Source organism: Setaria viridis, chromosome 6 (assembly GCF_005286985.2).
Source record: "Setaria viridis chromosome 6, Setaria_viridis_v4.0, whole genome shotgun sequence".
Classification (NCBI taxonomy): Eukaryota; Viridiplantae; Streptophyta; class Magnoliopsida; order Poales; family Poaceae; genus Setaria; species Setaria viridis.
In genome coordinates, this window is record NC_048268.2 from 1680223 (window position 1) to 1703995 (window position 23773).

Genomic DNA, 23773 nt, shown 5'->3' on the forward strand with positions numbered 1-23773 from the left:
GCGCGGGCGTGTACTGTCGTGGGCTCGCTCGCTCGTGCGCACCGTGCACCGCGCCGCGCGTTTGAATGGACATGGGCTGGGCCTGATATTACCGGGCCGAGCTACTTTCAGCCCAATACTTGCCCTCTGCTGGCTTGCGTTGCGTGGCTGTCATCATTTACAGGGCAGCTTTGTTTTTTCCCTCAAAGAAAAAAAAAGGGGGAAATTTCCACGTATCCGATACTGAGTCAATATTCATCTTGTAAATGATGACAACCAATATCAATCCTTTAGAAAGTCATTTGAGGATTTACAGCAACAGCCACCAGCTGAGGATACTTGAACCTGAAACCTGGATCTCATCATCACAGATTTAAAATAAGGAAACAAAGATCACTCCTGGGTTTTACCCACTAACTGTGTCTGTGCCGCGTTAATCATATTACTACAAATGGAATTTTCACTAATCTAAACCAATCTCAAATGTCTACAATGTATGCAGCCGTCTGCAGATGCGATTGCATCTTCTTTTTCATCTTCGATTAGAAACGCCTTGTGGCATGCGTACGAGACAAGGCACGGCACATGAACCATCGCCATGTTGGTAATGGTAGACTTGTGTGGGGCATTTGCATAGAGGAGCTTTATGCACACGAATTGCTTGTTCCATCCAAGAGGAAAAACAGGGTCATTTTTCATCTTTGCCTGCGGAGGAACTCCCTCATTTCAGGATGGAACTCCCCTCGTACAATCAGCCTCATTCTCTTAGAGTCCTCCCACAGCAAGTATCCATGATCTCTTGCGTGATCACAGCATTGTTCAAACCATTCCTGCATAAGAAGCAGAATTAAGTAAACTGTCAGTTTACAGGAAAAAACACTCAGGAGCACAGTAAGCAAATTAATGTCTGACGATTGCCCTTTGCCAAAGATGCAGAGAAGAAATAATACTGCGTTTACCTTGCTAGGAAAATCTTCATACAAATGTGATGGAATCATCTCAACCCTGTTACGGTCAGTTTCCCACAGCCTAATCTGCATAGGTGAGTATTGAATTACTCATCCACTATATTGTTTCTGCACACTAACTGATGGCTGCCCAACAGAGAGAGAATTATCGCTTCTCACCTGATCAGTGACATTCTCCGGAACAACAGGTATCTTGTCAACAACACGAGGGTGAGCATTTTGCCTAAGAAATGAAATTATCTGGAAAAAAAAAGACGATAGATCTTGAAACAAGATGCAAGCTAGATATTAAATGTAACTGCTTTACCAGACAAAGAAATAGAATAGAAGCTAAGCAGGAGGACAAAATCGTAGCCAAAATTTACATGGTGCACAAAAAATAACCGTATTAAGTACAGGTGTGTTAGTATGTGCAAACTGTTATGGTCGGCATCACGTACCAGAGGAGGTGGCGCCAGGGGTGAACGCTATAGTCAGTTAGGATGCAGCGGCATAGTTTGGTTTGTTTCAGATAAGATTTGGTTTAGATTTCATTGTTATCAGTTTGTTAGCTTAGTTAAGAGAATCTAGCTGAGTTAGTTGAGTTGTAATCCTGGCTATTTATATGAAGCCGCCCAACAGAATAATCAAGCCAGAATTAATCTACTTCCTCGTCTCCCGTTCTCTGTTTCTCATTCCTTGCTGCTCGACGCCACCGCAGCGACCTCCACGTGCTTCACGGGCAGGAAACCGGCAGCCCAGCGGCCGGCAACCTCCCACAGCTATCCGATCCACTCACTGCCGCATGGCCGTGACAACTTGGTATCAGAGCCAGGTTAACATAATACCCCGCTGTCACTTGTCATTTTGGTTAACATATAATCTCAAACACACATATGGTCATTACATTTTTAATTATATATGTGAATACTCGATTGTGTGCAGTAAAACAGAATGGAAGTAGTATATTAGACATTACCTGCTCAGCAGTTATTCCATTCTCAAAAGCACCATAAATACTTTCTTTTGTAATAGCTCCCACGATGAGGTTTGGAAGTTGATACTCCACCCTGGAAAGAAAAGCATATAGTCAATGATGTTGTTTCAAAGTGAGTCCACAAACAAATATTGGAATATTAATAGCATACAGGATAATACGGCAGAACTAATCATGCAATTATAATCAAACCTTTAGAAAAAATTAAAAAGAAAACCCTGCAAACTGGAGTCATTCAAAACCACTTTTCTGATTCAAATCCTGGAACCTGAAATCAACTGAGTCGGATGCAAAAGATAAATTCCTACTTGCCACCTACAGAGCAAGCAATAGTGCAAGGCAGCACAGCGCTGTATGAACTAATATACTACAGCCAACAGTGCAAAGCGGACATCAATATTTTTCAGATGCAGGTGATTCAAACAGCTAGATCTACAAGCTGCCTACAGCACAGTTCTAAAGGTCTTAGCACCTCCAAGCGATGTCTATAAATGTCTTACTCTATTAAGTTAAATTTTTTCCCTAGATATAGCACTGGATTACTCTAGAAACTTAACCTGTGCAGTCTAATTTATCAGGTCCACAGTACAACTAAACAAGCAGCTGCGTGGAATTCACAACTGCAACCACTGACCAGTCTACTGGGAATGTCAGATCAACTGAATTGGCATGTACTCAAGTGGCATCAGGTAAAGAAGCTTTAAGAAGAGTACAGAGCCCATGCAGTTATGACCGATCAGTTGCTCCTTTTGCGTGCAACATAAATCATATAGCACATTAATAAACAAAGCAAGTGATTCCTGAACAGGAGGCAGTGAGCTATGATGCCATAGCTTTAATGAAAAAGTGGTAGATTGAGGAGCTAGGTTGTGTCACTCATAGGGCACCTCATGTACCTTGAAAAAAGGCGCAGAATTTCACAGTGCAATTTGGAGGTAGAGTATGCATACATTCTAAAGTTTGTCTCCAAAACAACAAAGCCCTGCAACAACATTACAAATATCATCTCTTAGATTAAATGTAATACATATCTTCATTATGATCATTGACTAGGGGACAAGTAGGTAGAAGTTACAGATAAGTTTTGAAAAACATAAATAGTTGCAGTAGGGAAGGATATATTATGCAACCTCTTTGCTGGATGATGAATCTGACAAGCTTGCTGAGAGATTTGTAGCTAATTGGGTAGGAATGAACCAGCTATCCTTTCGACCCTGAAATTCAGTACTCGTCATCATCATCAAGATGATCAGGGGAAAAACAAAAATAAAATTCATACCTGCTGCAGTTTGACTAATCCCAACTCGGCAAGATCCCTGATGGCAATTCGTTCAACATCAGTCAGAGTGTTCAAACTATAAGCCTGAAACATGAACAGGGCAGACAGAAAGTATGGCCATGAAAACCAATGTACCAGACAGGAGACTTCGACATAAGCAGGTAAATTTCATTTTATTAGACTCAAAACTACAGTGCCTATCTTATTTTCAAATATTCTTAAGAAGGCAGATAAGCTTGATTGTCCTGCTATGTTAGATAAAGTGGAACAGTTACAACCTCTTCAAGATGCTCTTCTCATATATTTCATTTACACTTCCTTTTCATATTCATGTACTGTATCTCCAAAAGAAAAGGTGCTCCAGCTATAGATTTTTTCATGGACATCAGGGGACAAAAATGTTGACTACTATCTACATGTTTAAACATGATCTTCAGAAATAAAGTTCACTTTACCGCTCCCAATTTATGAAAACTAAGTTCCAAGAGAAATGATATCAGCTCCGTAGGGTCCACTCCACGTTCCTATTTAATAACATGCAACAACAAATTCAACATAAAAATTACCAAGGTGACCCAAAATAAATATAAGAATATGCCACCAATACCTCTGCAGAGGAAATGTATTCTCTCATTATGTACCAAAGTTGTGCATTTGTTTCCATAAGCTGGTAACATAGAAAATAATAAGAACCAAATGTGGAAGTATGTCAATTATCGGATTAGCTGAGAGCTGAGAACTCACAAGAAATTGGAAGCCATTCTCAGTCAACTTTGGAGCTTCACCATCCCTGCCAATATACCAAATCAGATAACCATGTCGATGAAATTATTGCTTATATCAGTGAAGTGAAGCAAACCTATGCAAAGCTGGACAGCATACAGCAGTATGAAAATATGAGATTTACATGAGTATATTGTCATCAAACATGACTTACAAATAATCTTAACTATTTTCACCAAAAAAAAAAGACCAAGCTACTGAACCAAATTGTCGGCTAGGATCATCGGTTAATCAACTTCTACATCCAGGAAACCAACAATTGTCTGTTTACTAACAATTTGTTGTCAGACCATATCAACTTCAATTTACTAGCTCCAATTGTCTGTTTAGTGTATGGCTAATTAGCTATGTATAAATTTAGAGAATGCAACTGGTTATGTTATCCAATTGTACTAGAAGAAATAAAGAGTTGCAGCAATTTGCCAATCACTTATTGTTCAAAAAAACAACATTTGACTGTACTCATTTATAAGAAATTAACCCAACTATGAAGACAAGGTAATTAGATGGAACCTTGAACTCAGAAGGCCGCGCTGAAATGTCTTCATCATGGAGGAGCTGAAACTTGTTCCTTTTTCGACTTGAGATGAATTGATCAATTGCAACAAGAAGCACTATTTTCCCATAGAAAATATATATATAAGCCTTCACTAGGGGAAATAAACACTGGAAGCCTTCCGAGTGTTTCTAAGAATCGGATTCAACAAGGGAAACAAAAAGATGATATAAAGGAAAGTAGAAAGTAGGCATGTTAAACAAATTCTGATTTAAGGTTTGTCATCCTAACCTCCCATTGATCAAGAGCATAGGCTTCCAGGTCTGCTGATGCTGGCAATCTACCAGTGACACTTAACGGTATCGGTTCCCTTGGTAAACTTCCACTGCAACAAAAGTTAAAATAAGTAAGAACGGTATGATAACTAGTCAATATGCTCCACAAATAGCGCTCATGGAACAAAAGGATTCCAGCTCGAGGTATATCATGCTAGAATTTTTTTAAAATAAACATGAACAGACCACTATACAACAATCTTCTTTTCATATAAACAGTGGTAGAAATACCATGCTAGAATCTATACTTGACAGAATTATTTATTTATTTTCTTGGTCACAAAATACCATGCGGAAAGAGCTCAATTTTTTTCCCATGTGGTAGCAATATTATCAGGGCACAGGGTAATTTCATAAGGTGGAATAATTACTACTCTTAAATCTTAACTTGGAGCGTATATATACATTATGGAGAGAACATGCAGTAATGCTGTATTGCTGACACCATCATAGCAGCTCCAAGTTTGATATAGGATCACCCATGTGATTTCAAACAAAGAAAAGAGTAGTTGAGAAAATCGTACCCGTCAACCAAATACTTCTGCATATTACCCTGGAACTTTTGATTCATCTTGTAACTCACCTCCTTTCGTCTATATACAGAGTAAAACCATAAAAGTTAGGAATGGCCTAATTTACCATGCACCAGCATGCATGCTTGCAGACCTAAGCAAGTTAATAGTAAGTTTGCAGTATTTCCAGAGAAGTCTGCAGCAAAGAGCCGGTTATGATTAATCAAATCATTACAAATCCTCGTTTCTCTACCTTAAATAAAATAGTATGAATGTCTTCAGAAATAAGCAATCATACCAAGCCATCAATGTACATAAGAATTCTGTATATATGACGCATTTCATAACACGATCTCTTTCCATTAGAAATATATAACGATCTCTTAAGCCGGAGTAAAGAAACATGCGAATCTATTAGTGTCATTGCTCGACATGTGTAAATTTTTGCATCCACAAACATGGCAATCTCATGATGATAATTTAACAAATAACAACATAGCCATCAAGAGCTCAGGCCTCAAGGTTACCATAAGAACATGTAAATACTGATCAGACCTCCTATCATTACTGCTATTTCATAATGAACATGTAAAATGTTGGCTGACTAAATGAAGGACGTATCATGACTTAATACATTGTTACAACCACACATGTTGCCATACATGCACAGCTGCACACTGAATATACTGTACAGAGAATGCCACTTGGTTACCATAGGAAGCATGCAAATTTGTGGCTGAAGTGCAAATTATTGCTTGCTTTGAACCAAACATGCATTATTTATTGTCGTGGGGCAAAAATCTAACAACTTGCTATCTGTTAAAATCCAAGCTCCCATGAATGCAGAAAAAGGCAATAAATGACTCAAAACACAAGAACAAAGACAAGATATATATCAGCATATCACCACTTTTGAGTTTTGAGTTCCAATAACTGGTCTAGCCCAGGTTAGTTATGGTCTGCTCATACGTCAAGCCATAAATATCCTCTTACGGAGATGGATGATCTTACCTATCACGCACTTCGACAAAGACCCTGAGTTGGAGCAGCTTATCAATGGCGACCCTGTGCTTGGAAGCATATTCATCGAGCACCCACTCTTCCATAGCTGCAGCGGCCACCGGTGCCAACACGTACAGCATCTGCAGTGCATACTTCTTCGCTAGTGGCGGGAGTGACCTGCGAACTTTAACTGAATCAAGATGAGGAAATCACTGAGAACGAATAATGCATTGCAGAAAATGTGGATTTTGGACCTGAGTACAGCCTCACAGATGAAGGCAGAGTCATAGAGCATGTCAAGCTTGGAGGCAGGCAGCGCAGCCACCATATCCATGAAGTTCCGCGCCACCACCAAAACCTGCGGCATCTTCAGTGCACCTGTGGAGAACGGAGGGGTGGGTTCTAAATTCTTCTTTGCAACAAAATTGGCTAGTTTGAAATTACAATCATCTAATCAATCTCAGTTACAATATTAAATCATAGTTCCTTAACAGCTAAGAGATACTTATTTATCAGATAGCTTTCAGTTCAAATTGTGGAGGACTGGGATCAGTGCGCATGCGGACTGGTGAATCAAGCTTGAGGTCGGGTCGGGTCGGGTCTTACCGATTGAAAAAACCGTGGGGAGGCGGCAGGACCGGAAGAGGAAGGCCGCGGGTGGACAGCGGGCGAGCTCGAGGACTGCGGGGTCGCCGACGAGTTCGGGAGCTCCCTCTCCACACCCTCGGGAGCACACAGGTGGATGGCAGCGGGGTCCGCGGTGCTCGTCTGTGGACGGAGGCAACGGCCCGGACCTCGCGCCAGTGGACGGAGGCGGCAGACCGCAGCTCGTGGGGGAGGGGGGACGTCAGGGGCCGCAGCAAGGCCTGCGGCGGCGGGATTGCAGTCGTGGCGTAGCCCTCGTGAATCGATCTGACGGCAGGTGGGCGCGCCGGCTAGGATTTGGGCGCGGGCAAGACAGCGAGCGACGGAGAGGTGAGGCGGCGTGCGACTCGCGGCGCGCCGGCGCGGTGGACGAGCAAGACTGACGCGGCGGCACCCGACGGGGGAATCGCTGCTGCTGCGCGCCCCTGCTTGGCATCGGCTTGCATAGTCGTCTGGCGGCCCATAGGGGCAGACGGGTTGGGCCAAAATACTTTTTGGGCCACGGCCTTAGACCCAAATCTGCAACATACTAGTAACAGATCCACACAATTTTACATTTTAGACCTTACCTTGGAGAGCAGGGGACGCGGCGGCGCTTGACAGGGGCGGCGCAGCTTGGCAGGGGACGCGGCGGCGCTGTCAGGGGCGGCGCAGTCAGGGGTGCCGGCGGAGGTCAGGGGCGCGGCAGATTTCAGGGGCGGTGCCGGTGAGATCCATCCGGTAAAAAGTGCGGCCGAGAGAGATGCATGGCAGGGAGAAGCTGCGGCCGGGAGAGGGGCGGCGGCGGGGGAGGTCAGGGAGCCGGCGCTGCGCCTGGCGTCGGGGGGTCGAGGGGTGAGAGGAGGGAGGGGCGTCGGGGGGTCGGGAGGTGACGAGCGGTGAGATGAGCACGCGCCAGGAGAAGTGGTCCGTTTTGGAGGAATGGATGGGTTGGACCCAACCCACATCGTCTTCCGACCAAACGCGGGATGAGACTCCAACCCTCCAACGAAACATGCGGTTAGTTTAGCAGCTACTGCTGGCTCATCAAGGTTTTCAATTAGGTGCAGAAGCTATATTTTCTTCTGGATTATATAATCTTTATATATGAGATACTGAGATGCCAAAAAAAAATGGTATAACCGAATGGAGAGTGCAGGCTGCTACTTGTTCACACAAGCCTCCAAATTGTAGTCATATTCTTTGAGTTCCATAATGTTCAGTACAATGTGTCCTGACAATTATATTCGATCCTTTTTTCCCTTAACCTTGCATTCAGTACATGATCATCATATTTGTGCTTATTATACTGGAAGGTGCGATCACTGTGGATGTATGTCTGAATAACAACTGGGAAGAGGTAAGGAGCTCCTCAGCTGTGAACTATGAAGGATCATTGAGCTCCTATATCTGCTATTTGACGTTTTCAAACCTTCAGGATTTCCCCCCTGATCCATCAGGCAAGTTTGATGAATTCAAGGTATTTGTGAGATCAAATTTTGAGGTATTATGTTCTCCAGATCTTTCAAAGTAATTCTCTTGTGTCAATGTTGGCCAATCAATTACAAGAAGCAATATAATTACTTCTAAAAAAACTGCTATGAAATACATTTTTTGCCTTTGTTTCATGGAAAATAAAAATATGGATCTGAGAGAAAAGCCCTAAGTTTTTGAATGAAAAGCATTAAAAAAGTGATTAACCTGTTCCTGCCTAAGTTCTATTATATGGATTGCTTCCATTGTTAATAGGTCTGTCCCCCTGGTACCTCCTTAATCAGCTATCTTATAGAGTGGGACTGTGGAGGTAAGATAAACAACACATCAGAAATTTGAATTGTGCATGTCATGCTATCAGCTTCCAGGAAATATGATTGGTGAGAGCTGTATGTTATTTGTGCTATAAGGCAAGACTGGTTATCACTTCTCAAGTCTTCAATGCATTGCCACCATGGAGAAGAAGTGACTTAAGCACTGGAAATTATGGAATTGGATCTCCTCGGTCAATGCTTGTGAAAATAATTTCATGGGCCTGGAATGGTTCACACGGAGTGAAAGTTCTATGTCCTAAGAGCTAGCAAGTTTGCAGACAATGATAATGTGGTATTGCTTAGCTTGTCTATCATGAGATAGTGGGATCCTGGTGTGCCTAGTTTTCAGCTCCTTGTTGACTTAAAAACTGCTTGGTGTGTGTAAACAAATACTGTCATGGAAATGCAATGGGTTCAGCCCATTAATTGGGATACCACTGCGAAAATCTCAAGGAGGTTTCCAATGTCATCAAGTTGCAGAATGCCAAGGAAACACTTGACAAGGTCTCGGATGTGTCCGTGTGTGTAACCACTATTGAGAAGGTCAATAACCTGCTCCCGCATATCAGTGGTTCTTAACTGTAGAGCATGAAGTGACTACCAAGTGTTTGATGAGATGTCTGGGATGAGATGCTTTCTAACCTGGAGATGAGTAAATGCTCACTGCAACAACTAGCCATGGGTGTAGGATACATTGAAAATGAGAAGATAATCCTGTCAGTTGATCTAAAAGCAGATGAGCTGCCCTCCAAGTTCTCACATTCTAAGCACCATGAGAAACATTTGAAGTTTGCATTATGTCTTGATGTTTATCTGATGTATGCTGGCTACAAGAGGGCATACTGTTTATCTGACTAGTATTAGGCATTGGAATCTTTGTATTTGGAGATATGTTCTAATGTGTTTGCACCTCTAGCATTGGTGAATTATCAAGCTTACTTCAGTTTATTCAGAAGTTTTCAGAAATGTCCAGCCATCAAATATTCCCAATGATAGCCGGAGTGGTTGCTGTCATTAGTAAGGAGAATCCAGAAGGAAAAGGTTTTATTCTTCAAGTGCTATTCCTTGCAGCTGTCCATGACAACCCGAATGCAATGGCTGGATTCAGATAATTTAACTGAGAGTGTGGGGTTGTTGGTGCTGTCTCTGTTGGCTGTGGATTCGAGTAGATGAGATGGCTCACTCTTGTATAAACCAATGGGATCCAGTTTGTGTTTTAAAGCTCAGATCCACTGGTGAACCAACAGGGAGAGGATATTTTCACACATCAGAACTGAATGAATTTTTGGCTTGGTTGATCTGGAGATGCAGTTCACACTACGATGATCATTTTGCTGTCGAAGCACTATAGCGCGGTGCAGTTTATTTTTTGACTAAAAATGAACTCGAAAGAGGAGCCGACAGAGCCAGCTCCACTGGCCCCGTGCTACAGTACTGCTGCTACAGTAATAACCGGAGCCGGAGCACGCACCCTCAAGTATATACAGCCAGGGTTTTAGCTGCTTAACTACCAACTCAAAATCGAAGGATCCTCCTATTCATAGCTAATGGATCGGATCGGAGTAACAGCGATCGAGATAAGAATTGAATTAATTCAGTCCAAGGATGCCTCCCCAGCATGCTGGTAGTGGGAAACTCTCTCTTTTATCCTTGGTAGTAGCAAGATATCTGGCGATCTCAACATCTAGTCCCTCTTTTGCTAGCTTCACCACATTGCTCGAGTTGCATTGCTTGCACACTGACAGAGCCTGACTAATCATATCTGGAAGAGCTTCTCCCCTGTTGGACGTGAAAGCCCATGCATCAAGACACTGTTAGGAATGGAATGTTTGAAAGAATGCCAATTGTATTTTTATGGAGCACGCAGATGGCATATCTATATGGGGAGATCCGAGATACTAATCATCAGGCTGGTATTACAAAACAAACTATATATTAATTCAAGCATTATTTTATTTGAGATAAAAGTGACACAGTTGTGGAGCAACCGGTGATCGGTGATGGCCTTGACGCTAAGCTAGCGATGCCCAGTCATCGCCTCCAGCAGCACCTGGCCGTCGTCGTGCCCGCCCACGAACCCCAGCACGGGCTTGTGCCCCCTGAGCAGTACAACCTTTCCCTGCGGTCCGCACACAGCCACCGCCAGCACCGGCACGTCGTTAATTAGGGTCCTCGTCAGCAAGGCCTACCACCTCTCGTCGGTGATCACCATGCGTCCCTGCTTGCAGAAGACGCGGAAGATGGAGCACGCCGAAGACGAAAAGGATGAGGTAGAGTACGAGGCGGCATTATAAGAGAATCAGGCGCCATTGGTAGAGGAATTAAGAGGAGAGATGGACGCGCAGGAGGCTCGGCCGCGCACCGGCACCGCGCCGGGTTGGTCGTCGCCGGCGGCCGTCATTCCTTCCGTTTAGGAAGGAAAAAGCTATGCGACGTCCACGAGTCAGATCGAGCTGTGGGAGCCCAACAAATTGTGCGCGCGTGATGCTTAGCATCAGCATATGCGGAGGCGAGGCGCGGCGGCTCACGGCGGTACGGGTCTCGGGACCGGCCCGGCCTGCATACTCGCTCAATGCCACGGTGGCACGGTGGTATGCAGCGCCAATGCATCAACTTTTCCCTTTCTTCCCTTTGTTACAAAAAATAAAATAAAAATGCAACCAAAAAACCATGAGTTGAAGCTGAAATTGATAGAGTACAAACAGATATAAATATAAATATAATTTGTTTTACAGTTTTCGTTGACAAGGGTGGAGTTCACGACAATTCTAAATCAAATTGAAACAAAGCCTTATATTAATTGGATTGGAGAGACCTTTTCAAAAAAAAATTAATTAATTAATTAAAAGATGCAGCCTGCACTGCAAATTCGATACAACCAATGCATGTACCTGTAAGTTTAGACATGAGGAGTCAGACATGACCGGACTCGCTCAGCGTCCGGTCAGTCTCGGCAGACTGACCAACAGTTAGGGTTAAGCACCGGACGCGTCCGGTCTCACAGGGGCCAGCGTCTGTTTTATCTCCAATCACTTCACCCTTTGCAAATGTGTTAACTCCACAAGTGTACCACCGTATGTGTGAGTGAGTTAGCATTTTCATAAACAATTTTCAAAGGGTTTTCACTTATTCTCACCACACCACTCGATCCTAGCAACATCACAAAGTTAGATCGCTCAAGTGGCACTAGATGACCGATATGCAAATAAGTTTGCCCCTTTTGATAGTACGGCCATCTATCCTAAACCTGGTCATAAACTTCTCTACACACCTATGACCGGTGAAATGAAATGCCCTATAGGTTATACCTTTGCCTTGCGCATTTCATTCCATCTCCTCCAATGTTGATGCAACACATGCACCAACACTATCACAAATGATATAATCAACCTCATATCATCATGTGACGTATTGGTTCATCGATCGTGACCTTACTTGCTCTTCACCGTTGCTTCGGTCCATCGGCGCTGAGTCTTTGTTTAAGCATCTCGTCATGCAGTCTAGCGCTTCAAAGCCTCTGACTTGCCCTTCACACTTGCAACCAGTCCATCAAGCCAAGTCTTGCTTTGATCTTCTCCACCTAGTCACATGACTCCATGTCATGTCTCATGTGCAATGAGCTTCTTCATCCCATAAGTGCCTGTGGACTAATTAATCTCCTGTGTATTCTCACATAAACACATATTAGTCCACCTAGGTTGTCACTCAATTACCAAAATCAAACAAGGACATTTCCCTTGTCTTTGCCCTTGTCATCCTTGCTATGAAAACCCAAATCCTTGGGCTGCCTGCACTCGGCGGCAGTATATCTGGAGTTTTTTTGGAAGGGGCAGGGCAATCCGCGTAAGTCTTCAAACCACCTAGGCTTGCCAGGCTTTTTAGACTCATCCGCTGTTTCCGGGTTGTCATTGCAGAAAGCTTGGAACTGCCATCGCTCCTTGATCCTGTTGGAAAAGAGTTCGATCACCTCTCTTTCAGTGATATCGAAAACTTGGGCTTGTATCTCTGCAAAACGTCGATAATATTCCCGGAGATTCTCGTTGGGGAGCTGCTTTCAGCTTCTGAACTCAATCCGAGTAATCTCGGTTGGGTGAGTACTCCGCAAAAGTTATCGGAGAACTTCCTCTAAAGATCGTCCCAAGTGTCCATTGAGTTGGGGAGAAGCTTATCGAACCAATGCAAGCGAGTGGCACGGGCTCAAGCGCCATTGGGAAGTAGAGAGTTTTGACATCATTATTTCCACCAGCCAGTTCTATCGATTGAGAGTAAATGCGAAGCCACTGGTTCGGCTCTGTCTTCTCATTGTACTTGGTGTGATTGGATGGCTTGAATTTATATTGAAACAATGTGCATTCAACTAGTAACTAAAATAGTTAACTAGTACTCGCTCCGTACCAAGTTATAAGATGTTTTAACTTTTTTTTAGACACATAGAATTTGTTATGCATTTAGATATGCATTATGTCTAGATACATAGTATAAGCAATGTATCTAGAAAAGGCAAAACATCTTATAATTTGGAACGGAGGAAGTAACTCAAATATTTATTTTGTACTATATGTTATATTTTCAAATCAATAGAAACAAACTAAATGTTCGTTCAACTATAGCAAGAAAAATAATGTGTACACCGTTTCAGCTCGTGGCTATATATATAAGTGGGCCTTTAACTTTGTGTGAGATGCAAGCAGTGATTCAAAGGTACTCTCTCTATTCCAAATTATAAGCCGCTTTGACTTTTTTGTATATCGATTTTGCTTTGTATTTAGGTATAATATATGTTTAGATACATAGCAAAATCTATATTCCAAAAAATTCAAAGTGACTTATAATTTGGAACGGATGGAGTATTTATTTATCGCCACAAAAATGAAAGCAAAATATGCATGACGAAAGATAATTTTGACAAATAAAGTTGAAGATGTATGGGCACTCTGATTATTACATATATACTTATAAGCAAGTGGCGGGGGATCAACATCTATCCCTTATATTAACTGTTTAAACAAATATATTAACTGTTTAAACAAATATATTTGATACAAGCCAGCCACTTATATTAACTGTTTTCAAATAATTCCCCCATGGTCAGCAAGCATGGTGTGTATGGGAAACAGGTTCTCATGCCCACCGGTATGTGGATGCGGCCGCCCAACTGTTGAACCTTTGAGGTATTCAAATTATAAGATATTGTCCTTGATGATAAGGAAAAGAAGACAATCTCTTTGTAAGGATGAAATCCGACGAAATCAACAGGGTAGTGCCCGTCTGCTTCGGCCTTATTATCTTTGTTGGCTTCATGGACAACCTCATCAGCATTGTCGAAGTCCCATTCATCGTCAGCAGCAAACTCGTCGTCATGATCCTGTGCAGCAGCAGCAGGTGGTGCTTCTAATTCCTCGTTATAGTTACGGATGACCCTCCATTCATCATCAGCAAAGCTGTGACGACTGTGAAGAGGAGGAGGAGGTTTTGCTAGTAGCGGTTCAAGGCTGATGGTAGTCTTCAACACCCACTCCATGTGAATACTGCAGTGATTTCCATCATTCATCTCTTCCTCCTCCTTAAGCAACCAGACTCGAAACTGGGGGCAGCACCAACAAGTTCGCTCCGTGTTAGAGACCCAATAAAGTAACGCAAAGTACACCCCTTTCTCTGATTTTCCCAAGTAAAAGGTAGCACTCTCAGCGCCAAGTTTGCTCCGTGTTGCTGGAGATCTCACCATTCGGAACCTGTGGCACGTTCGGCACAAACCATGCCCTGATCTTGCGCTGACTTTAAGACCTGGTTTGGTTCCTCTAACTTATTTTTAGCACCCGTCAGATCAAAACTTTGGATACAAAAAGCTGTGGTCGTCGTTCTCCTGATCCGCCGTCGTCCCGGCCCAGACGCTGACCCCACCAAGCATGTCGCCAATGGATGGTTCCGGGGAGGAAGGCAATTCGGCCCATTGCCGTGTGGCAGGGTTGATCACCATGCAGTCACACACCAAGAGCAGACCGTTGCAGTGATCCCCGACTTCCAGAGAGGAGTAATGTTCCAAGAAGTCGAGGGGGCCGCCGGGGAGATACGTCAGCCGCTCGATGCAGTCGAGGCTGATGCAGTAGAAGGCGTCGAGGCGGAGAGGGAGGAGGTCGGCGCGCAGGAGGCGGCGGCCGTCGATGATGGAGCACCAGTGCTTGCGGACGCAGCGTGACGCCGCTAGGCTGCTGGGCGCGCGGGAGACGGCCCAGGACGTCGGCGAGCATGTCGTCAGCTAACTGCTCCATCGATCCGATCGGAGAGGCTAGCTAGGTGTGGCGGCTGGCCGGAGGATGAAGATGCGTCTAGTATAGGAGGTAGTTTCCTCGATCCGATGCATCCGGCGCGGCCCTCAATTTAGGGATCTCATGCATCTCATATGCATGCGGCGCGGTCTGTGTGATCGATCCAGGAAAAAGCAGCTCCACCTATCCACCATATCCACTTTGATCTCAAGACTGAAACTTTCAATCAGCTGTACAGCAAGCTAAGACACCTGCTGGAGCGCACGAGCACGCCACCATACGTCCCCAAAGACGTGCGTGGAAAAGTTGTCCTCGGGCAACAACGTCGCAATTTCCATGGCGAGCCGCCTGGATGGATCTACATCCACGTTGATGGGGAAGCACAACAAGACAAGGTGACACTGGCCATAGCCATTGATGATCTATATCTTCTTGGCTTCAGGAATGCCACTAACTATTGGTACAAGTTTAAAGGCGGATTCAAATGTTTACCGGAAGCCATCGAGCTACCGATTGAACAGAGTTATGGAGAGATGATTGAGGGAGGTCACGAGAATCTTTGGAAGGTTCTTCTAGGAAACCAAGTTTGGTGGCGGATTCACATGTTTACCGGGAGCCATCGTGCTACCGATTCGAGAGAATTATGGAGAGATGATTAAAGGAGGTCACGAGAATCTTTGGCAGGTTACTCTAGGAAACCAATTGGCCATACTTGCCACCAAGCAACTTGCAAGGTACGACTCTATGCCACAAAACAAACCCCAACTCAAAGATGGGCTGGTTCGGTTTGTGGTGATGTTTTGTGTATTCATGAGGTTCAAAGTGATCCGCGACAGATTCTGAGGTAAGAATTGGGAGAAGGAGACCACCATCTCTCCGACCGAGGCAAAGTATGTTGTCGACTGGGGATCGCTCTCAAAGCTCCTCATCCTGTGGGACCGAAGCCCAAACAAACAGTAGGGTGTTACTAAAGGTAAACATAAGGATCTTGCTCGGAAAGTGAAAGATAATAGCGGCGTCGAAAATATGCTCGACGCTTGGAAAATCGTTGATTTTCTGCCGCGCCCAACGGATATGTAAATTATTAGTAAGCTAAGAATATATGTTTAGTTATTTATTTATATATAAACGTACCATGCATGCATACATAATATGTATGTTGTATTGTATTTAATGGAAGTATATACTCTCGCGCACCCACTTATTTTATATATAGATATAGATATAGACGATGAACACGTACGTACGTACGTACCTAACCCACTGTAATAGTTTATATTATTATTATTATATGTATCTATGTAAGCTTGATAAAAAAATAAATAAAGTATATATATAAGCCTCGGCTATTTGTACTGTACCCAGCCCACCGCGCGATCGACCGATCCCCGGCGCGTCTCTTTTTTTCCTCCCAGCGTCCGGTTTTTTTTTCGACGGTCGAGTGAATGCAGGAACCGGGATATTCGAACCGCTTTCCACCACGCACGCCATCGACTAGAATCGCGCAGAAGCAGTTGTGATTTCCAACGACGACGCTGCGTCACCGCCGCCGCTGTTCCGCCGGCAGCCACGCGTTCTCGGTGCTTCCGTTTCCTCAGCGCACAGGTCGCAAGCGAGGTAATCCATCGGGAGACCGCCGTAGACAAAGAGGCAGCCGCTGCCGCCGGCCGTTTGAGTCGATCGGCGCGAAGGAGTGGGGCTGCCGCCTGGATCAACGTCAACGAAGGGGGCAGCGCGCCGTTTCAGATCATAAAAGCAGTAAGTAGAGTTCAGCTATCTTGTAACACCAGATTCTCGGTGCTGAACCCACATCAGTAAAGAAGATAGAAGTTCAAAGCATCATCTGAGGGCATGTGACTCACCTCGTGATCCTCATATAAGCCTTGAACGTCCTCTTCCACATCCTTAACCTTAAGGTCTTTTGGTTCCTTATCTGCGCAACACCACTCACAAACTTTACTTTCCTCAAGGAAACCTGAAGAATAGGATGTGTCAAGGAGAACAACTATACTGTATGGAACAGAATGGTGATTAATTGACACCTTGTATGTCTCCAGGCATTTCATAGCTTCAATTCAGCGCATATAGACTGCGAGTGCCATTTTTTCTGCACGATAAACCTCATACTGGGAGATTGAAACCATTGATTTTTTAAGTCGTTGGAAACAAAAAAGAATTACTGTGTTATTACGTGCGCTACGCATTTCAGAACCTGAATTAGCAGAATAATTGATCCTGCCATTGCCATGCTCCAATTACAGTTGGAGGGCTGGTAGTCAGCATATGCCCTACCACTTACAGTTGATCCTGACATTGCCATGCTCCAATTTGTGAATCATAGTCCAATTGTCCAGTGTGCAGTCCAATTTCTGAATTACACTGACAAGTAACACCAACAGGTCTCTGCTATGGGAAATTGGAAGCTGGCATATTAACCTTTGTTATCCCTGGGCTTCTTCTCGGACATCTGGTAAATCAGAACACCGCCTCAAAACTGTTGCCAGCTGCACTAGTCTTTGTTCCTTAAACAAGGAACAAGAGACAGACTGTGGCACTCATCTTACACAATTTGTGGTCGCAAATGCAGTCTGGTTTGATGGATAACAGCACAAAGTCAGGCCTTTTAGGAGTGTGGATGGTTCTTTTCACCATTTTCGCCGCAAGGAAGTTCCAACAGCCCATCAAGGTAAATTCTTTTCCAATTGACATGTTTGTATCTAGCATTATTTTGAGCTAGTATTTTCCTCCATCGGTCGAATCTGACAGTTTCATTCTGTTCCTGACCACTAAGGACGACATCGGGGACAAATCTGTTTTCATGTTCAACGCCCTCCCTGAAGAGGAAAAGAATGCTCTGATCCAGAAGCTCGAGAGGCAAAACGAACAGAAGTTTGAGTAGAGATTGTAGGCAGGTGGCGTAGCCAATAGTTTGTCCATGGAAGTTTGTAGCAGATGTATATGATATTTCCGAATATAACGACACGCATCAATGCATAGACGAAGATGAGAATATTGTAACCGAGATGTAGATGGAAATCTCTTAGGTTACAAGTCAGACAACAAGCATACATTGTGGATGGCCTATGCACTCAAGGCTATGCGGCATTGTCTGTATATTTTTTTGTTTGCAACATCACTGTACATATTTTTCAGTTTGTTTTGTTGCTCTCCCATGCATTCTTGGGTTAACACAACATTCATCTGTATGAACAAGCTAAGATGCATGGAGGTGGAGAAAAGTTATGTGCTAGTCGGACGCCTATGGGCAAAGTCACACAGACCCAAGATCACATTCCCTTACGCATTATGAGCGATCCGATAATGGTGAATCCAGAGAGTTAAAAATCTGCAGAGATGCACTTAATCACCACCCAAAGGGTGCAATATAATTCTCTAATAACATTCATATGCAATACAACTCTCTGATACATTTATAAGCTTGGGGATGCTTAATGGTTACTACTCGGTAGCGCCCGATCGCATGGTAAGCAATGGCATACCATGCAAACTGTTCTTGGTAAAGCTCTTACAACAGCAAGGAATTCGTTTGGGTGACCTAAATAAATTGCTACGAATCACCAGATAACCTATCAATGGTACACCAATTGAGGAGAATGCAATTGCAGAGTCGACTAGTTTCCATATATAGCGCCATTGGAGTTCAGAGAGGCGCCGTTCTGGGGAACATCAGCTCCCTCGACTTCTGACATGAAGCCATTCTCAAAGAATGAAATGGAGGGCTAGCACACTGTTTTGCTTCGCTGTCGTTGAATACCAAGGAAATGTTCACCTGCATGAGTACAAAATCAGCATAATCGCGCTCTTTAGAATGTGCACAAAAAACTTGATTTTCGTTTTAAGATCATGAGGGATGGATACCTTAGATGCCCCTTGTGAGATCATCTGGACGTTAACACCCTGTCTTCGCAGAACATTGAATGGCTGGCATGCAGCAAAAGGGTCAGTCGTTCATGTTTTAGTCACGATCTAGCATTGAAGTTCTGAATCACTAGATGCCAAGTTGCTAACTATATAGTGGGTAGCTCTAACCTTTTCAAGAATCAACGACGACCTCTGTACATTTCCTACCAGGGAGATGATTGATCTACGCTGGAGCAGATGAACAACTGCAAATTTTTCAAGTTCTTCAACAACATGATCAAGTTCCTGCCACATCATCATAAAAAAAGCAATTATTGCCAAAAAGAATCATAACATGCATAAGAATTTGGAAACAGCGCAGTTTCGACTAATTACTAAACTGAAAAATCACCACGTTAAACCTGCAAAGTAAAACCACCAGAAGCCAATCCAGCAAATCAACTTCAATATATCATCTGTTCTCTAAGTCAAAATACCCCTGCCCCGTGGGTTACCCACTGTTGCAATGTATATATTCATCTAGGTTTAACTAAGCAACTCAAAACTTCAAGCTAATGATAACACTGAACTGAGATGACAACACACGGTAAAATTTTTAGCTGTGTACTACTAGAGCACCGGTTGTATTGTATGGTGAAAGTTGAACTAAGAACATTTTTTTTATCCAGATGCTTACCTGCTGGATCAACTCACGGCTCCATAGTTTTGACGGGTCTAGTGTCAACGATATGCTGACTTCACTAGTAGCCACACAATCAACGGAGATGCCCAAATCTTCAAATATTGAGAAGACCTGTACACGTGCATGAATATATAATCAAGCTGACAAAAAAGCTACTATGATGAAAGCAAACAAAAGAGTCACATCAGTTGCCACATGTAACATTTGCAATAAAAATACGTGCATGAATGAATCTATAAATCAAGCTGACAGAAAGCTATGATGAAAACAAACAAAAGAGCACATGAGTGGCTACACATACCTCAGGCATCATTATGAATCCAAACAAAGTAAACTTGACACCCTGAACACAAATCATGTCGAACCACATACCTTCCCAAGAAAACCAGTGACTATAGGGATGGCAGGGTCATCCATCCAATCTCCATGTAGCCTCTTTGCCACAGCAGGATAAGTGACTTCAAGAATATCCGCATTTGTGAAATCATCAGTGGTTATCTTCTGGTTCTTGAACATTATAGCCATCATCTATAATATTATTGTAACAAACAAGGGTTAATTAAGGTTTAATTAAACCTAAGAGAAGCAATTAGACGCTAATTAACCAAGTCAAAGGTCAACTTTGCCCTAAGAAGCTCAAAAAGTGATTAGCCCAAAATTCAAAATTTTATATAAGAACTTGAAATTTTGTCCAACTAAGGGTTGTAAAACTTATCATTTATAACAAATTTACTTATTATATTTTTGTTTTAATTTGAGCAGAAGAGATTCAAAAACTCAAATTTCAAATCAGTGGCAAATTAAGAAAAACATGACAAACCCCAAATTTGCAGCCCTTTTTCTCAAAATTTCGTATGTGAAATCAAGTCACACATTATATAATAGTTTTAGTTCTACAAGTCCTTAACAACTTTTATTATTTGAGTTAGGCCAAAATCTGCACAAAAGCCTTTTAAAAATGAAGTCAAACTCGGCCAAAATGGTCAAAACCGGCAAAACTGAAAAATTTCCTAAGTCTGAATCCTGCGCGTTCTAGCAAAGTTTGGAGCTCCATATCTTCAAATACCTTTCGAATTTGAACAAACACCTTTTGCAGGATTTAAACCTGGATGTTAGGGCTACAACTTTTAGAAAGGAGAAATTTAAAGTGCCATTCAAAATTTTGAATTTAAACACCCCCAAAGACCGGCCCCTTTGGCTTGTCTCGCGCAACGCTCTGCGCCAGAGCACGCTCCACCGCGGCGCCAGTGCGACGTCGCCCCGTGGCGCAACCTCACCGGCTCTTCGCCATCGCCCAACTGGCAGCTGTGACAAGACAACTCGCTCGTCCGGCTGCCCAGTGAGCGCACGACCCTATCCCCCTCCTGCCCGCGCATCTTTCCGCCCAATGCCGCGCCGAGCTTCGCCTCCCCCGGCGCGCCACGCCGCCGCCTCTCATCGGCTAGCTCCACCTCCCCAATCCGCACCGTGACACAACAAGATGCATACCCAGCCCCGCCAATTACCCCGCCCAGCAAAATGGCTCCGCACGCCAGCGATGTTCGCGAGCCAGTCACGGTGCGATTGCGCTCCACGGCTCCGCGAGCCTCCGCCAGTGATGCACCGTTGTCAATGGCGTCCGCCGCCCAATGCCTCAGCTCTGCTCGCTTCCCCTCTCCCCTCCATCCACGAAGCTCACCTCCATTGGCTTCGCCTCGCCGCCCATGCTCTGCCCACGGCTATAAAAGCCAGCACCTTCGCACCAGCGCACGCCTCCGCGCCCTTGTTCCTCCGCTGCTCCTCTGTTCCTTGCGCCGCTGCACAACCCCTCCGTGGAGCCCCCACCTCCGCACCACCCCGCGCCTCGCCAACACCCCCGCTCGCTCCGCCGCACCACCTCGCACCTCCCTGAGCCGCTTGTTGGCCACCCGAAGCTTCCCCGACGCCGGAACGCTGCCGGACACCGCCGCCGCGACCCGAGTTCGTCCCCACGCCGTTCCACCATCCACGAGCTTCCTCCGCGTCCCAAACCTCGCCGAGCCTTCTCTGGTGAGCTAGCACACCTCCCCAGCTACTTCCCGCCCACGATTAGGCCGACCATCGCCGGAATCGAATCCCCGTCCGCCCCGGCCGCCATGAGGGCCTATTTGAGAAGTTTAAAACTTCACAGGAGCTTGGTTGCAAGACTCGAGAACCTATCCGTGAAACTTTAAAAACCTCAAGGGCCTCGGTGAAAAGCTGCCGCGGTTTATTTGTTTTATTTCGGCAGAAAAATAGATTAAATTTGTAAATTCCCCAGAAATTTTTGAAAAATAGTAAAAAGGTCATACTAATTTTGTTAGACTCATTGAGACGTGTAGTTTCATTGAAAAATAAATTTGGCACATGTCACTGTTAGAAATAATGATCTATGATTTATTTATTGTCTAGTCCATTTAAATCATAATAAATCCAAGAAAAATGCAAAAATGATGAATCTAACTCTGAGATGTTTTTTTAGTGACTAAAAGCTTAGAAAAATACCTTGGAACCTAGTTTAGAAATTTAAACCACAGTTTACTTTTTATTTTAGAAATCTAGGGTTAGATTTTTCTTTTTGCATAGGATTTAATCCAGAGCAGAGGAAAATGTGAATCCACTTGGAATAGTTCAGTTTTGAAGTTTAGTACTCAGGAAAAATATGAAACACCAAGTGAAAGTTTATGACACATGCTTTTATTTTTAGAGAAAAATAAATGATAGTTATATATGGAAAATAGATGTCATTCACTAAATATTATGAAAAATTCACCAAAGACTTGGTCACACTCCTGGAACCCACTGTTACAATTTCAACCCCAAACTCCTTATGGTTTGTGATTTAAAAATAGTTAAATGCATGCTACCTTAGGGTAATGAAACATTTTTAATTATTTTTGTGCACCTCCAATGGATCCCAAATTTTTACAGTAGCTTAGTAATCATGTGTTTGAGTCACTGTTAAATGTTTAGAATCATAGCTTGCTGTTTGGATAGTGAAATAAAATTTGGAAGATGAACCCGTTTAAATGAATAAAAGAAAACCATTAAGTACTATTAAGTTTAAATGGCTAATTGGAAGAGGTACAGAAAAACATTCAGAAAACATAATAATCTTTCGATCTGAAGTTTAATAAACTTAGTTAAATGTGTACATAATCACCATCAAATCGAGCTTAGTGTCAAAATCGTGAATCCAATGCAACAACAATAGAAACCGTGACATCGACGTTATCGGAATGGGTTGACAATGAAGTTACTTTGTAATAATATATGAAATGCCATTCAGACTCTTGAACTTGTATTTTGAATCATTTGCATATCACCGACAGTACTTACGAGCTTCAACCCGCGTCGGAAGAAGAACAAGCTGCTAATCTGCATCACGTGGGAGTTAAGCTCAAGCGAGAGCAAGTCGGAAAACCACTAACCCCCTTCGAGATTGAAGGCAAGCTCCGAAGCATAATTTTCTATTTTAAATACATGCAATATGATTGATTGCGCATTTACGTTTCTAGGAATTGATTGAAATTGTAGATGCATGAACTTAGTACCCTTTGATCTGAACACTAGTATTATAAGTCGAGTAGTTGCAATGCTTAATAGGACTCGGTAAAATTCGAGTGATTGCCTGTCACTCGCGAGTTATAGGAGTTGATTGATTTTTCTTTTGTTACAACTATAAGGACAATGGACGGGGCCGGGCTTATGTTCGGTACTCGGTGGTTTGCCCCGTCTGTCTACATGAAATTGGACTAAGGTCGAGATGTGATAGTATTTGTGATCTAATGTTTGAAGGTACTAATCTCATACCTAGTATGGGATGGGGAAGCCTAGTACCTGATTGAACCGGGACGTGGTCGGATCATTCCACTGACTTTGGAAATTGAGTTTTCCCCTGGTGCATCATGTGGTGACAAGCACGGTCACAGTACGGCAGAAACCGGGACTGTGGAGCCTTGTACCAAGGGAAGTGGACCTGACGCGTAGCTGGGGATTGATGGGGACGGCTGACAAGTGAAGCGACCATTCATGGTACGCGGATGTCGTGGGATTAGGTTCGCCATGCATGGTTAATAAATTCGAATTGATTCGTCTGTCTCTCACAGTTTGGGACTACTTGATCGCTATGCTACACTGAGTAAGAATGGAACTTGATGATAATATTAATATTGATGCTTGTC

At 43.6% G+C, this 23773-nt stretch overlaps 3 protein-coding genes across 6 annotated transcripts; 1 reads left to right on the forward strand and 2 right to left on the reverse strand.

The window, feature by feature from the left end:
• Positions 1–213: 213 nt before the first annotated feature.
• Positions 214–7191, reverse strand: LOC117860844 (general transcription and DNA repair factor IIH subunit TFB2). 2 transcript variants are annotated; one of them, XM_034744234.2, is made up of 16 exons: positions 6937–7191; positions 6585–6708; positions 6340–6507; positions 5341–5409; positions 4773–4866; positions 4499–4599; positions 3947–3992; positions 3810–3869; positions 3658–3726; positions 3203–3286; positions 3054–3137; positions 2820–2905; positions 1906–1996; positions 1107–1187; positions 939–1013; positions 214–809 (listed from the first exon to the last, which is right to left on the reverse strand). In XM_034744234.2, the coding sequence occupies exons 2-16, from the start codon at positions 6695–6697 to the stop codon at positions 675–677; spliced, it is 1356 nt and encodes a 451-aa protein (XP_034600125.1). In that variant the 5' UTR covers positions 6698–6708; positions 6937–7191; the 3' UTR covers positions 214–674. The 2 variants fall into 2 exon arrangements, 1 of the variants encoding a protein (XP_034600125.1); XR_004641573.2 differs by having other exon boundaries at positions 672–809; positions 939–1008.
• Positions 7192–7636: 445 nt separating this feature from the next.
• On the forward strand, positions 7637–10667 carry LOC117860846 (tetraspanin-19-like). Of its 3 annotated transcripts, XM_034744238.2 has the most exons (5): positions 7637–7974; positions 8271–8314; positions 8393–8458; positions 8704–8758; positions 8859–10667. In XM_034744238.2, exons 1-5 carry the CDS (start codon positions 7944–7946, stop codon positions 8915–8917), a joined length of 255 nt encoding a protein of 84 aa, XP_034600129.1. In that variant the 5' UTR covers positions 7637–7943; the 3' UTR covers positions 8918–10667. The 3 variants fall into 3 exon arrangements, with proteins under 3 accessions (XP_034600129.1, XP_034600127.1, XP_034600128.1); XM_034744236.2 differs by having other exon boundaries at positions 8271–8458; XM_034744237.2 differs by lacking the exon at positions 7637–7974 and having other exon boundaries at positions 7991–8314.
• Positions 10668–13821: 3154 nt separating this feature from the next.
• On the reverse strand, positions 13822–14670 carry LOC140223091 (uncharacterized). Its single transcript, XM_072294533.1, has 2 exons — positions 14603–14670; positions 13822–14560 (listed from the first exon to the last, which is right to left on the reverse strand). Exons 1-2 carry the CDS (start codon positions 14668–14670, stop codon positions 13822–13824), a joined length of 807 nt encoding a protein of 268 aa, XP_072150634.1.
• Positions 14671–23773: the final 9103 nt, after the last annotated feature.